The sequence below is a fragment of the Falco peregrinus genome, chromosome 4, assembly GCF_023634155.1.
Source record: "Falco peregrinus isolate bFalPer1 chromosome 4, bFalPer1.pri, whole genome shotgun sequence".
Taxonomy (NCBI): Eukaryota; Metazoa; Chordata; class Aves; order Falconiformes; family Falconidae; genus Falco; species Falco peregrinus.
Window position 1 is genome coordinate 88,047,988 of NC_073724.1, and position 14,534 is coordinate 88,062,521.

The 14,534-nt window shown below is 42.4% G+C and overlaps 1 protein-coding gene across 7 annotated transcripts in view; it reads right to left on the reverse strand.

Annotated features, from left to right (window-relative positions):
• Nucleotides 1-1,204: 1,204 nt before the first annotated feature.
• ELF1 (E74 like ETS transcription factor 1) overlaps nt 1,205-14,534 on the reverse strand; it is a 92,264-nt gene continuing 78,934 nt past the window's right edge. For all 7 annotated transcript variants that reach the window (XM_055803189.1, XM_055803188.1, XM_055803192.1 and 4 more), the window contains one exon: nt 1,205-2,882. In XM_055803189.1, the coding sequence (XP_055659164.1) occupies nt 2,267-2,882 (616 nt within the window). In that variant the 3' untranslated portion in view covers nt 1,205-2,266. The remainder of the gene's footprint in view (nt 2,883-14,534) is intronic.

Sequence of the window (14,534 nt, forward strand, 5' to 3'; positions counted from 1 at the left end):
ACAGTCCGCTGCTGGGGACGCGTCAGTGTCTGCTGGACCATTTCTCCAGTTCTCCAGCTGACAGATCATTGTCCCTTTGTAACAGCCGCACCTAGGGCAAGAAGTTTTGTTGGTGAAGTTGTAACCATACGGTGCGATTATTTTTTTTTCATGTTTCCAGTAAATTTGCAAAACAACTTCCCCGCGTTTAAAAACTTCATCAGTCAAGCATTCTCACTTCAGGTTTCCTAGCATTATGAAGTGCTTGTACTACAGGAAAAAGCCCCTATTTTATAGTCTGATTAAAAAAACCTAGCCTCCCTCTCCAGTGCTTTTGTCAGTCTGAAATAGCCCTCCGGATGGTAACTGTATCACTTGTGCTTCTGTAACGCTTACCCGCGTTCCTAGCGATCCCGGCAGCACTCCCCAGCTGTGGAGAGCGCTCCCAGATAAAACCAGCAGGCGGCTGGCAGCAGTCGCTCCGGTTTGAGTATGGCCAGCCTTCCTGGCAGCGGGGCGAGGTGTGTTGGATTTGCAGGTGGAAGCCTGACCACAGGGGAGTCAGAGGGAAGAAACACTGAATTTACCAGGGCAGTTGTGGCAGAGTCCGATACAGTTTGCAGAGTTACTTTATTCAACTGTACCAAGCTGCCTCTGACACAGTTCTGCTCCCATTAGTTTTTCTAGTACTCATATGCTTATCTTTGGAGTGAAACTTAATCTTATAAACCAATCAATAAAACTTCTACATGAATTCGATCAAAGAAAGTCCTATTTCCTTTAATTTTACATTCTGCTGATCTTACTTGGCATCGTATTTATAATCCACCTTCTGCTGAAACACTGCAATATGTGAGGTTTTGAAGCATTGTGTTATACAAGCTCCCTTTGCGATGAAAGGCACCACAGAATTATGTTCAAAGTTTTGGGTTGTTTGTAACATACTGGGAAGTGACAGAAAAGAAGTTTAAGTCCAGTTCTTGGTTTAGCTCAGCTTTCATTTGAGCTGCAAAAACATACAGTACTGCTGTTTCAAAGGATACCCACAGCATGTTGGTTGCGTTCAACAAGTCTGTTCAGAAGCAGTATGTGAATTGCTCATGTCCCACCACAGACTCACACTGATTATTCATATTGTCCTGTTTCTCACTGTATTTTGGTTGCCTATGTCTATCATCAAAACATTATAGTAATATAAAAACACTTCAGAGTAAATACAGGAAGATGTTTTTCCACTTGATTTATTTTCATAAGAAACCAATTAAAAATACAAAAGGCAAGGACCCAAGGTTCAGAGGGCTCCATCATTTAAAAATTTGTCTTTAAATACAAATTCACTCTGTAATATGAATACATATAACATTAGACCTCTAAACATAATGATCTTATTTGCATCTATCAAAAATTTGTATGGAAACAAATTAGCTGAAAAAACTTCCCTGTGACATTGAATGTACATTATTTACAATCAAAAAAAGAACTCTTAGCAGTATTGATCTCCAAATACCTGCATAAATTGTATGTATTTTATTTCCCTCCCCCCTTAAAAATAATCTGAAGTAGAAAGCAAGATTGTTAAGCTTCATAGTTGCAAAATGGCATGAAACATTTGCACCTGTAGTGATGCCATTAACTTTTGTAATTAAATATATCTGATGTTTTCATATAAAATACAGACATGGCATTGTCCATTACTGGAATAAATGTTGCATGTACTCTCAACAGGAGTGTATATTCAATTTCGCACACACAAGAGCTTGTGCTGCAAAAAATGCAAGAGGATACCTGGTTATCAAAGTCTAAAACTGGTGTAATTCACCAGTATGAAACATACTTGATCATAAAAATTCATACACATGGAATGAAAATGTCCCACTAAAAGTAACTGTTGCTTCAAAAGTTAAGTGATACACGCACGGATTAAACAGAAAAGGTTATAATAATGTTACTGCAATGTAAATCGGCAACAAACTGAAAACGTACAGTAAGAAATAAGTTTGAAACTTTGGCCAGCAACCTCATAGGAAAGTCTTCATAGCGTAAAAAGCATGTTCCTTCATGCCTTATTTTGAAACATGAGTAATATATAATTTTATTTATATGGTAACATTCAGCAATTAACAGAAAATCAAAATCCATTCTAAAGCATGAATTCTAACAATTAACTGCAAAAATTAAGTAGCTTTGCAACATCTTGCTTCAGAATCAAATCAAATATACATAACTAAAAAGGTCCCATCACATTTATGAAAATAATCATCCACAGGGTCTTTTTTAAAAAAATTTATTAATATGAATTGGCTTCCAATGGCTCATTTTCTTGCTTCACTTGCACGTTAGATGGGAAACCATTCGAACTAGACACTACCATCACAAACGGTTGCTGCTGGAATCTCTGCTCTGACTGCTCAGTATCATCTAATTTGTCACTGTCATCTTCTTTTACCACTCCTTGTATGCCAATCTGTTTTGTTTCTGGTGCTTTAATAACTGAAGTGATCACTGTGCCTGATGGATGAGCTACCACCTGCGAGCTGCTTGGTGAAAACGTTACCACGGGGCTAGTGGCACTGAAGGATGGAGATGAAGCCATGTTGGCTGTTCCATTGCAAATTGTCTGCACGCTGCTGGTGAGCACCTGCTGAACTTGCGCTGGGCTCAGCACAATTGAGGAAGGAGGCGAGACTGGCTTCTGAGACTGCAGCATGACATTTTCTTTTAGAACCGTCATGGGTTGTGAAGTAGGAATGGCTTGTAAAATGAATTTTTGGGGCGTTGTTGCTGAGGCTGGATCTGTGCTGGCTATCACTGTAGTAAGAGGCACTGTCTGGAGCGTTACAGTATGCAGCTGTTGATTGCCAGGAGAAACAACCACTGGAACTTGAGTTGGAGTCTGTAAAGTCCTATTAAGATTAGAAAAGATTATAGGGTCAGAACACTGCCGCTCTGAGTTTTGAAAAATAATTAGATTTACTATTGAAAAAAGCACTTGGCATCAGAAACATTTAATCTACCCAGCTGTTCCAGAAGAGGTAGCAGTCACTCTCCTAATAAAATGAGAGCTGGACCTGACCCCTGAATTCAGCAACACAGTTCCCAAAGTAAAGGTACCCTGCATAAACAACACTGCCATCATCATACTGAACAGCCTGCTTTTAAGATGTTCAGTAGCTCATCAGAAAACCTGGGAATTGCATCTAAGATCTCCTTCTTAAGCATCAACCGACATCACGAGCATGACCCACACTACACATCTGCCATCAGTCTCATGAGGTACCCTAAGTGATTCCTAAGTAACATGCCTAAATAATTCCTAAGTCAGGCCTCAGTTCTCCTGACACCTCTCTATATATTTACCTATATGCAAAAGTATCTGCACTGTGAGTCCGGTTGGGATCTTTTCAGACTCCCAGGACACACAGTTCTTTGCCAGGCTTGTACACTCCTTCTGGTAAAGCAACCGAACAGAATTTGTTCCCAAAACATCAGTTTAAATTAGGAATGATTTTATCGTTGCAGGCTCGCAGACTTGGATACCACATTACTTTCTACATATGTACAGCTGAGAGGGCAGAGTTAGAGGATTAACAGCCATATTAGCGAAGTACACTACTACTACAATGGACAATGTGGACTTAGAGATGTGGCTGAAATGCATATGCTCCAGTCATGCAAATAAAAGCAAAACAAACAAAACCCCCCAACCGCAACATACTCCTGGTGAAGCAAATTATTTCCAGGGCAGGGAAAGAGGAAGGGAAGGGTACCTGCTTTGACATCCTCCCACAGCTTGCTCCAGTCCACCATGCCATACTCTCCAACAACCTTCTTCTTTCCTTCTGCTTGTCCTGCAGAGTTCTCTCCAACCTTCCTGCTGCTTTTCAGTGTTTTCTCCTGTCTGCCTTCCTCCCCTTTTTTAGTTTTAAGCTCTCACTTGCGTTCTCTTGAACATATGTGACACCAACCAAAACAAAAATAACTGTCTCCTCCTCCTGACTTACTTCTACCTCTGCTGAAATCATTTTATATGGAAACAGATTTACTGCCAACATTTGTACTTTCAAGTCCATCCACAATACTGCATGTTCTTCCTTCTGAAAATTGGTCCTCAGATACGCTGTAAGGGTTGCCTACTATACTTCTGTGGAATGTCCTCCTTTCTATAGTCCTTCTATCCATGTAGTACCTATTATTTACAGCTCTATGAAATCCTAGTTGCCAGCATTTAGACATTGACTAGTCATAGCAGACTCAGCATATTCAAAACTATGCTCTGGCTATCACAGTTACAACAAAAAGCTTACTGAAGCAGAACTTATATGACGCTGAAGCTATGGGGCAATATGGATGCCGATGTTGCCAATGGCAGTGGTCTAACTGCACAGGGAGCTGCATTCCCTCTTTCTTAGTGCAGTAGCAGAGACAAATGAAGGAATACTCGTAAAGGCTTTCCCAGGTCCTCAGCTCAGTCCTCTGGGAAAGGCCTCTAGCTGAGCTCCAAAGTTGCTCTAGCAAGAGTAGCTTCAGTAACCCAGCTGGTATCAGGCTCAGAGCACATCAGTACTCGCTGAGCATCCTCCAGCAGCCAGTCCCTGCTGCAGACAATCTTTCCCCCACCTTCTATGTGACTTGTAATACATGGAAAAACATCTGCATCTGTAGCTTTCTCTTCCTCATAAGAAAGAAGGCTGCAGTACCCAGGAATGCTGCTCCAGCAAAACAAATCCAAATCCTTGCCCATGAGGCTCCCACGCAGGTCTTATCACAGAGGCCATAATAACCAGGGCACAAAACTTGATGTGACTGACACTAGCGTCAAACTTGAGCTCCTATTAGAAGCTCATGGAAATGGAGGCTGGCTGGAGGTGAAGCACCAGCTAGAGTGATTGCTTCTTTCTTTCCAACTTCTGAAGAACTTGGTGCTGCACAGCAAATACCAACAGCCAAGCTTGAAGTGCAAGGCTCAGAATGACAGCACCAAGGCTCACACCAAGGCTACTAAGGGTTACCAGTGCTAACTCTTCCCACCCCCAGCAATTCCCCTGGGACCTGGACAGAAACCCCACAAATGTCTGTCAAAAGTAGTAGTAACAGGACGAGGGCATCCACTAGCTTTTTTAAAAAAATAAAAACCCATAGTAAACTACCTACAGTTAAACAGTCTCACAGTAAAACCAAAATGTCAGATAGATACAGCAAGTCTACAGAGACTCACAGTACAAGTAGAACAGCTAAGAAGGAAAGACAACTGACCCTTACTAGAAAAGCATTAAAGCATCACAGTAGATACCAAGCCAGCTCTTTAATCCATGAAGATACTTACTTGAGCCTCAAGGATTAAGTTCAACTCAAATAGCTGCAGTTTTGAAAACAGCAGCTGAAGCTGTTAGCCTGTGCTGGTATGCCATCCAAGTATTACTTTGAAGCTACTTTCTTGTTCTTCAGTTGCTTTGTTTTAAACAAAACAGTAAAAATAAAAGCTTCTAGCTGCTAAATGGCTGTAGACGACAACCTCAAAAAGCATGAACTAGATCTAATCAATGCAGAAGGTATTCTGCAAAACACTAGGAGCAACAGCTGAGAAGACCAAACCAGACTGTTTGTCTCAGCACACTGTAATTAGTATTTGCATATTGATGTTAAGCTATTTTATTTCTCGAAAAAGCAAGTTCCATACCTGTACATCATACCATAGCTAATAGTTTACGCCAGATGCTTTATCTTCTCCATCAGTCAAGATACATATATATGATGCCCACACATATAAACATGTATATACACATATATGTATACACACACAGAGAGCATGTGAATTTGCTACAGGAAAAGCGTGCAGCAGATGTCTGTACAAGCACAGGATTGAGTAGCACACAGCACCATAAATACATGTTGTTATTTATGCTAATGGTGGCCAAGCCTTAATTGGTAAAACTACAGACAACTGTGCCTGTTTACTAACTAAAAATCTATCTGCTCAAACTATTTGCCTTGAATATCATTCAAAAAAATACAGGTTTTCTTAGCTCTTTTGCTTGTTTAAAAAAACCAACATGTTACTTAAGGTGATCTGTTAATACTGGGCTGTGTTATTTTGGGTGTACTGAACTCTGTATTTTGCTATGCTTCTGAATTTCCCTGTAAATTTGCTAACACCCTTCCTAGGTACAAATATACTGGGTGATTACTTTAAAAGTTACTGCTGATGTTACAAAAACAACAAGAACATAGAGCAACAGTGATGAAAAGGAAACGCTGCCATAAAACAATCTGGTTACAACTAGGAAAAGAATGACAAAAATTCTGAAGTCATTTTAGCTTGACAGAAAACCATCATCTATTTGTTCAGTACTGTTAACAGCCTAATATTGTGCAGTATCATATTAGCTCATCAAGAGGTAGCTAGCAATAAAGCTAACAATACGTGACAGGCAGGAAAAACAAGTTTATTCATGGCAGCTTATGTGAAGTTTATGAAGTGGAGAAAGGGAGAAGACAAAAAAAAATACTGAAGCTGCAAGTCAAGGTAAACAAAGTATTTCATAGCACAATAAGAAAATGAAACAAGGCAATATGAAGAAATACATAGAGAGAGGTAACAGATGAGAATTCCTTCTCCAACATACCCACTGTTCAACCTACAGCTATAGGGGCAACAATGGCCTTGAGATAAACGGTGGAATTTCCAGGGACTTTCTCCATTTATTCAACTACCTGGTTGCAAACGACTTATTCAATGAAGCTAGGAAGAGTGAGGGCAGTGAGAGGTGGGATGTGCTTGTTAGAAATACTTCAGATGCCCAAGTCCAGAGGCAATCTTGAGTGACTATAGGAAGCATCAGCCAAATGCAACTCAGGAGCTCTACTCTCACTGCAAACTGCTCCACAGCTGCACTCACGAACATGATCTTCAGAGTCAACAACTCATCAACACTTTGCCCCAACATATTGCCCCACAGCCACTTGCCTTTCTACAGCACAAGCCATATAGACAGGAGCTGCTAAGCAGTCTAGGGGGAGATGTCCATGAGGCAGAGGCATCTGATGCCTCCATGCCCAGTCTGAACATCACCTCCTCCAAAGGGAGGGCAGAACTTGCCTGTGCTTGTCTAGCTCTTTGCCTGAACAAGATAATCTCTTAACATCATGAGGACAGAGACAGAGGACCCGGCTCTCAAATCTGGTGTCCTTTTTTACTGACGCACGCAGTCTTACAGTCTTTTTTCCAGAATTTTTCAGAACTGCACACTCACACTCCTAAGCTTTGCTACTGAGACCTGCAGAGACCTCTTCTGACAGTGCCAAAGATATGTAAAGAGAGCTCCTGTAGATAGCTTCTCATTGTACAGAAACAAATTTAATCTGTCTAGATGATCCTGAAGTCCCTTCTGTTGTGAGCAGCCTTATTCCTACCTACCACAGAAATTAAATCAGAAATGGGCTTAAGAAAAGGTCTTCTCAGCTGCAGGAAAATCAAATTGAAAGGTTTGGTTATAACAAAAATCTTTGCTGTGATAGAAGTTGTCCCTATTGTAAAACTGTTCTGAGAAACAAACCCTGCTGTAAGCTAAACAAGAGTTTCTTGTAGAAGCCCTCTGAGATCACCTTAGCTTATTTCTGACCAACACCTCCCTTAGGAAGGGAATTTTCTTCACCATCCTGAAACCTGAAATTAAGTCAAGCTTCACTTAAAGAGACAAGAAAAATCAGCTCTTTGCAACAATCACCTGCTTCCCTTCCTTTGGGAAAGGCTACAGCAGTGGCAAGCCAGCTCCAACAGTGCCCACTAGTTGGTACACTGAAGAGCTTCTACTACAGGCTTTCTTTGGAGCATGAAGACCCAACTTGTTGCATGGGTGGAAGACTACTGTCTAACTGTAAACAGAAACAAAGCATGTGCACCAATGGTGGCTGATCAAAGTAAGGCCTTCCAAATACTAGCCAGGAGTTGTTTCCAGTTATCTAGAAGTCCTTACTTGGCATGGTATTCCTTCACTCATGTTCTCCATGAAGTCCCAGAGAGCCTAGTGAGCTCTTTGCCGAGACTGACACCTGTGAAGTTTTGTATTCAGCATACCTGTATGAATGGCAGAGGAGTGATGGGCTACAACATTAACTGACATTGTGCAGATTTGACTCCTCCTCTTATTCAGGGAAAAAGGACTGAAAGCAGATAGTCAATGCAAAATCTCAGTAGGACAGTGCCAGACTGCCTCCCTGTGTCTGTGTGGTTATGCAAGCTCCAGCAAAACCAATATAGCTAGGCTGTAAAGTGTGATTACAGAACGTAACAGTGACATTCACTGCACATCTTACACAAGCTAACGTCTTTATATGGCACGATGAAGACACTTCATTTGGAACAGCAGCCGTAATCACATTTTCAGAGTTGACAAACCCATGCTAGACAAATCTGTCTATTTTTCAGCATCAGCATAGCTGCAGTCAGACTACCAACACATCATAGCCTGGGCACAGAAACAGATTATGGAACAACAGCAGAAAGCATATGGGTTTGCTTGGGGTAGACATCACTCTTTCAAAGCTAATTCCCTCTGCTTATCGGGACCAATCCACTTTGTTGGCATATTGTTGGCTTCATTGCTGTTCTTACACAGAATGCTCATGCCCAGAAAATACATGATTCACCTTCAGCTACCTCCTTCTCCTCTTGAATGAGGATCTTGCCACTGTGGTCCACACTTGCATCACCTTCAGGATGAATTACTGCAACGTTTTCTACCCCAAAGGTTGCAAAAAAGTTCAAGATGAAAGCTGTGGCTGATTCATCATGTAGCTGTTCTCCAGTCAGAAGTGAACACACAAAGCATGTCCCACTGGTCCTCTGTGGTCTATATTAGCTTTCCCCCCAGCTACAGAACAGTCAGGACACTGGTCTGCTAACATGCTCTGGCCAAGCTATCACAATAACAACTTGAAAATACAGAAAAGAAACAATAAGCTGAATTTTGATAGAAACATTGTGTTTAAAACCTGAAGTTTGCAAAAGCATTGCACAAGATCTGTCAGCAGCCGGCTAATTGCAAATTTCTTGGTATACAGATCTGCCAACTAGAAGATTCAGCTGTGTCCCATACAGTCAATAACAGAGACATATTTTTAAACTATTCACAGTATGATCTTCTCTGAACCGTTAGTAACATGAGAACCTCTTTTTACTCCATCCAGAAGACACTCCAACTTAAATCACTACTAATCTAGATTAAAGGTAAATGAAAATGGCATCTCTCTATCTGCAGCCCTAGTCATTTAAGAGAGCGATTTAATTGCCCAAACACAGGTGCCTCAGAGCCTTGTACAGTGTCCTAGACAAGGTAAGTCCCTAGCCTTACAGGAGAGGTACACTTTCTGGAGCAATAGAAAGGATGCCACTTAGACTCAAAACAACCCAATGAACATGGAGCTGAATCCCAGGCCTACTTCAGTGCCTCTGAATTTCAAGCTAAAGCACAATTATTCCAATAAACCAGATATTCTGGTCAACCTGCATCAGTCATTCTGGTTTAAACAGAACAATTTTACAAGTGCTAAATTCAAAGAGACTTTTTTCCCCCATCCTTAAAAAAGCTGGCTCATTGGAAAGAGTTAGAAATAAAATGCTCATCCAGAGAGGTGTTTTTTGGTTTTGTCTTATTACTGGAAACATGTGGTGCCAAATTCTGCTCCCAGTTACACAACTGGAGACTGCAATAACTGCTTACATCACCAAGCCAGAGCAGTTAGACCTGCAGAACTGCAGTGAGTTTGCAGTTCTTAATATTCTCACTAGGGATACTAGACATCTTCCCTGGTCAGCAAAACCCAGTTCGCATGACCTGACCCTGCTCCTACCCCATTTCCCAAGCTTTGGTTAGCACCACATCACAGCCTTTCTGCTTAAGCACTGGGGCTGAAGAAGAGGCATCTATCCCTGGTCAGCAACTCTTCTTGTCTCCCCTGCATACAGCAACACCAAGACTTGTACAAAAAGCCCATCAAAAGCCATCCAAAAGCCAAGACCCTTCTACTTCAGAGTAAGACACTACCCTCCCCTCAAAGTACACAAAACTCTGCACAAGGTTTGTACAGCTATAAATGAAGCCACCACCTGTCTCCTGTGAAGAACCAACACCTGATTTTCACTGCCATGCCCATTTCTTTGAGAAATGCAAAAAGGCCCTGGGGGACAGCTACCACACTCTTCCAACAATGCTCTGGGAGTAAACTTTACCAGGCAGTACTGCCTAGTGCAGGGGAGGGATGGTGACATGAGCCCTTCACAACATTTTTCAAATATGATTCCTTTACCAAGTCCCTCAGCAGAGGAGATGCATGTTCAGACTTCATCTTTGAAGGATATGGTTAATTGTTAAGAAGTCAATTATTCTGAGGTGAAAAATCCTCAATATTTTCTCTATTTTTTTTTCCTCTCACAACACAACAGAAGCAAACTCCTGCAGAGGGAAGACCATTTATTTCCATGAAGAAGAGGGAAGACCATTTATATGAATAAAACTGTAGTAGCTATATTGCATTAAGACAAATTATATGGGTCCAAGATGTTCATGCTTCAAGGTAGAGCCCAACCACTAACCAGTATGCATCAGCAAACCTGAGGATCATTCCAAATGCTGGCTGCCATTTCACCCAAATGACCTTGACTATCTACTTGCCCCAAGCTCTGAACACCAAATGGCAAGCGACGTTACTATCTGTCCTCACGCTTCCCTATTAAACTACTATAAAGTGACTCCAACCACAACCCTACAGAGTATGCACACATCAGAAGGTTTGTCAGCTCTTATTCTGTAATGGCAATCATACCTACTGTACGTTTTCAAATCATGTAGACCATTCATTTCAACCCCTGTGGAAGCCCCACTGCAGCAATTCAGAACAAATACACAAACACATTCAACTTCTAGAGGTTTATAGCAGTTTGAACAAAGCCAAAATCTAGTCCCTTTGTTTTAGCCTTATTATAAAACAAGACCTAAAAATATGCTCCGAAAAAAGTTCAGTGTGCCATTCTACCTCACCAAACTATTTTTGGTTTGCATTTTGAAACTGGACAGAAATGTATCTGTTGTAATTTTATTTTTAGAGCCTGGAATGGGTAGTGACTAATGCACAGGACTCACCAACACCTTGGTTTGCAGCTTGGCCCACCCTGGTTAAAAGCACACCAAAAAAACCTGGGTTGTGGTTTTTATTTTCACTTTAACTGCTCAGACACAGTACATTCTTTCTTAATTAGCAATACTTCCATACCATTCAGTAATTACAGACTGTACTGAAAAGATCTGATGGGTCTATCTTTTTTCCTTCATCTGAGACACTCTGTCATCTTGCTTAAGGAAAGTACAATTAAAGACTTCGTGTAATAATGTTTTATGTTACGAACAATGGATTAGAGCAAATGGAATACAGATAAGGAAAGTACAATTAAAGACTTCGTGGAATAATGTTTCAAGTTAGGAACAACGGATTAGAACCAATGCAATACAGAACTCTAAGGCTTGTACTTCATCCAAACTCACATACGTATCACCTCTACTACCTTTTTCCCCTTAGCTTATTGCCCAAGGTCCAATTGTGAAATACCGTAATGTAATAATTGGATGTCATAATGTCACTGAGCAGCTTTCCAAATGTTAGGCTGAACTTCTTGCCTGCGTTAATAGGTCCTACTGATACTTCTGTTTGTTGTTACCATTTTTTATATCATAAAATGATACTGTTGATACTGTCTTTGATACATAACCTAGTGTAGGTCTAGCCTACAGCTATTTAACTCTGCAAATTGCTGAACTTTTCCCATGAATGTTTCACACCATTATTCTACTGACTTAAACGGTACTGTATAGCTTCGATTACGTCTGTACTTGTTCCCTTTCACTATATTGCCCTAGTTCATCTTTACAAGTAATTAAATCCTTCATCAACCCTGAAATCATAGGATTGCTCTGTACAGAGCAGCTTCATTCCTAAGCTTTAAAAATTTGGAAGACATAACCTTGATGTAGATTTGTATTTATTTTCTAAATGAATTCCAAAAGTGGTTCTTCCCCCCACCTTGCCCCCCCCCCCCCCAATTCTTTATAATTATCTTTCATATAAACTTCTGATCAAACGTAACCCTTCCCTCCCCTATGTGCATCTTGAACTAATTCTAGTTGGTTAGAACAATAAGCAAAACATTTTGATTTCAAATAATGCATTTTAGAATTAAAAGTCGAATGAAAACAGGTAAGAATCACAGAATGGTTTGAGTTCAAAGGGACCTTAAAGATCATCCAGTCCAACCCCCTGCCACGGGCAGGGACACCTTCTACTACACCAGGTTGCTGAAAGCCCCATCCAGCCTGCCAGGGATAGAGCATCCACAATTGCTCTGGGCAACTTGTACCAGTGTTTTATCACCCTCACACTGAAGAATTTCTTCTGAATATCTAATCTCAGTCTACCCTCCTTCAGCTTAAAGCCATTATCCCTTGTCCCACCACTACGTGCCCTTGTAAAAAGTCCCTCTCCAGCTTTCTTGGAGGCTCCCTTTAGGTACTGACAGGCTGCTATAAGGTCTCCCCAGAGCCTTCTCTTCTCCAGGCTGAAGAACTCCAACTCTCTCAGCCTTTCTTCACAGCAGATGCTCCAGCCCTCTGATCATCTTGGTGGCCCTCCTCTGGACTTGCTCCAACAGGTCCAAGGTCCTACTTCTGTTGGGGTCCCCAAAGCTGAACACAGTACTTCAGGTGGGGTCTCGTGAGAGCAGAGTAGAGGGGGAGAATCACCTCCCTTGGCCTGCTGGCCATGCTTCTTTCAATGTGGCCCAGGATTTGGTTGGTTTTCTGGGCTGCAAGCACACATCACTGGGCCATATCGAGCTTCTCATCCACCAACACCCCCAAGGCTTTCTCCTCAGGGCTGCTCTCAGTCCATTCTCTGCCCAGCCTGTATTTGTGCTTGGGATTGCTCCAGCCCGCATGCAGGACCTTGCACTTGGCTTTGTTGAACTTCATGAGGTTTGCACAGGCCCATCTCTCAAGGCTTTCAAGGCCCCTCTGGATGGCATCCCTTCCCTCCAGCACGTCAACCGCACCACACAGCTTGGTGTCATCAGCAGACTTGCTGAGGGTGCACTAAATCCCAGTGTCCGTATCACTGACAAAGATGTTGGAACAGCACTGTTCCCAGTACCAACCCCTGAGGTATCCTACCTTTCCCTGGTCTCCACTTGGACATCAAACCACTGACTGCAACTCTTTGAGCACGACCACCCAGCCAATTCCTTACCCACTAAGTGGTCCACACATCAAATCCACGTCTCTCCAGTTTAGACACAAGGATGTCAAATGCTTTACACAAGTCCAGAGAGAGATGATGTCAGCTGCTCTTCCCTCATCTACCAAAGCTGTAACCCCCTTGTAGAAGGCCATCAGATTTGTCAAGCACGGTTTGCCCTTAGTGAAGCCGTGTTGGCTGTCACCAACCACCTCCTTATTTTCCATGTACCTTAGCATAGTTTCCAGGAGGATCTGCTCCATGATCTTACCAGGCACGGAGATAAGACTGACCGGCCTGTAGTTCCCCAGGTCTTCCTTTTTTCCCTTTTTAAAAATGGGGGTTGTTTCCCCTTTTCCAGTTCAAGGGAACTTCACTGGACTGCCATGACTTCTCAAATACAATGGATAGTAGCTTAGCAACTTCATCTGCCAGTTCCCTTGGGACCCACGGATGCATCTCATCAGGTCCCATGGACTTGCACACCTTCAGGTTCCTTTGATGTTCTCAAACCTGATCTTGAGGAGGAGGGTGTCTGTGTGTCTGCATGTCTGTGTGTGTCTTCATTCTCCCAGTCCCTGCCTTTGCCTTCCACGACTTGGACGCTGTGGCTGGAGCACTTACCAGTGAAGACCATGGCAAAAAAGTCACTGAGTACCTCAGCCTTTTCCATGTCCTGGGTAACCAGGTCTCCTGTTTCCTTCCAGAAAGGGCTCACTTTTTCCCTAGTCTTCCTTTTATCACTGATGTACCTAGCTCTTGTTGCCCTTCATGTCTCTGGCCAGATTTAACTCTATCGAACTTTAACTTTCCTAGCCTGGTCCCTGGCTGCTCATACAGCTTCTCTGTATTCCTCCCAGGCCACCTGTCCTTGTTTCCAGCCTCTGTAGGATTCCTTTTTGTGTTTGAGTTGTCCAGGAGCCCCTTGTTTGTTCATGCAGGCCTCCTGGCATTTTTGCCGGACTTCTTTGTTGGGATGCATCCCTCCTGAGCTTGGAGGAGGTGATCCATGGATATTAACCAGCTTTCTTGTGTGCCTCCTCCCTCCAGGGCTCTACCCACTGGTACTCTAGCAAGCAGATCCCTGAAGAAGCCAAGGTCTGCTCTTCTGTAGTTCAGGGCAGCAAGCTTGCTGTGTGCCCTCTTCCCTGCCCTACGGATCTTGAACTCAACCATTTCATTGTCACTGCAGCCAAAGCTGCCCTTGAGCTTCACATCCCCCATGAGCACATCTTTGTTGGTAAGAACAAGGTCCAGCATAGCACCTCCCCTCATTG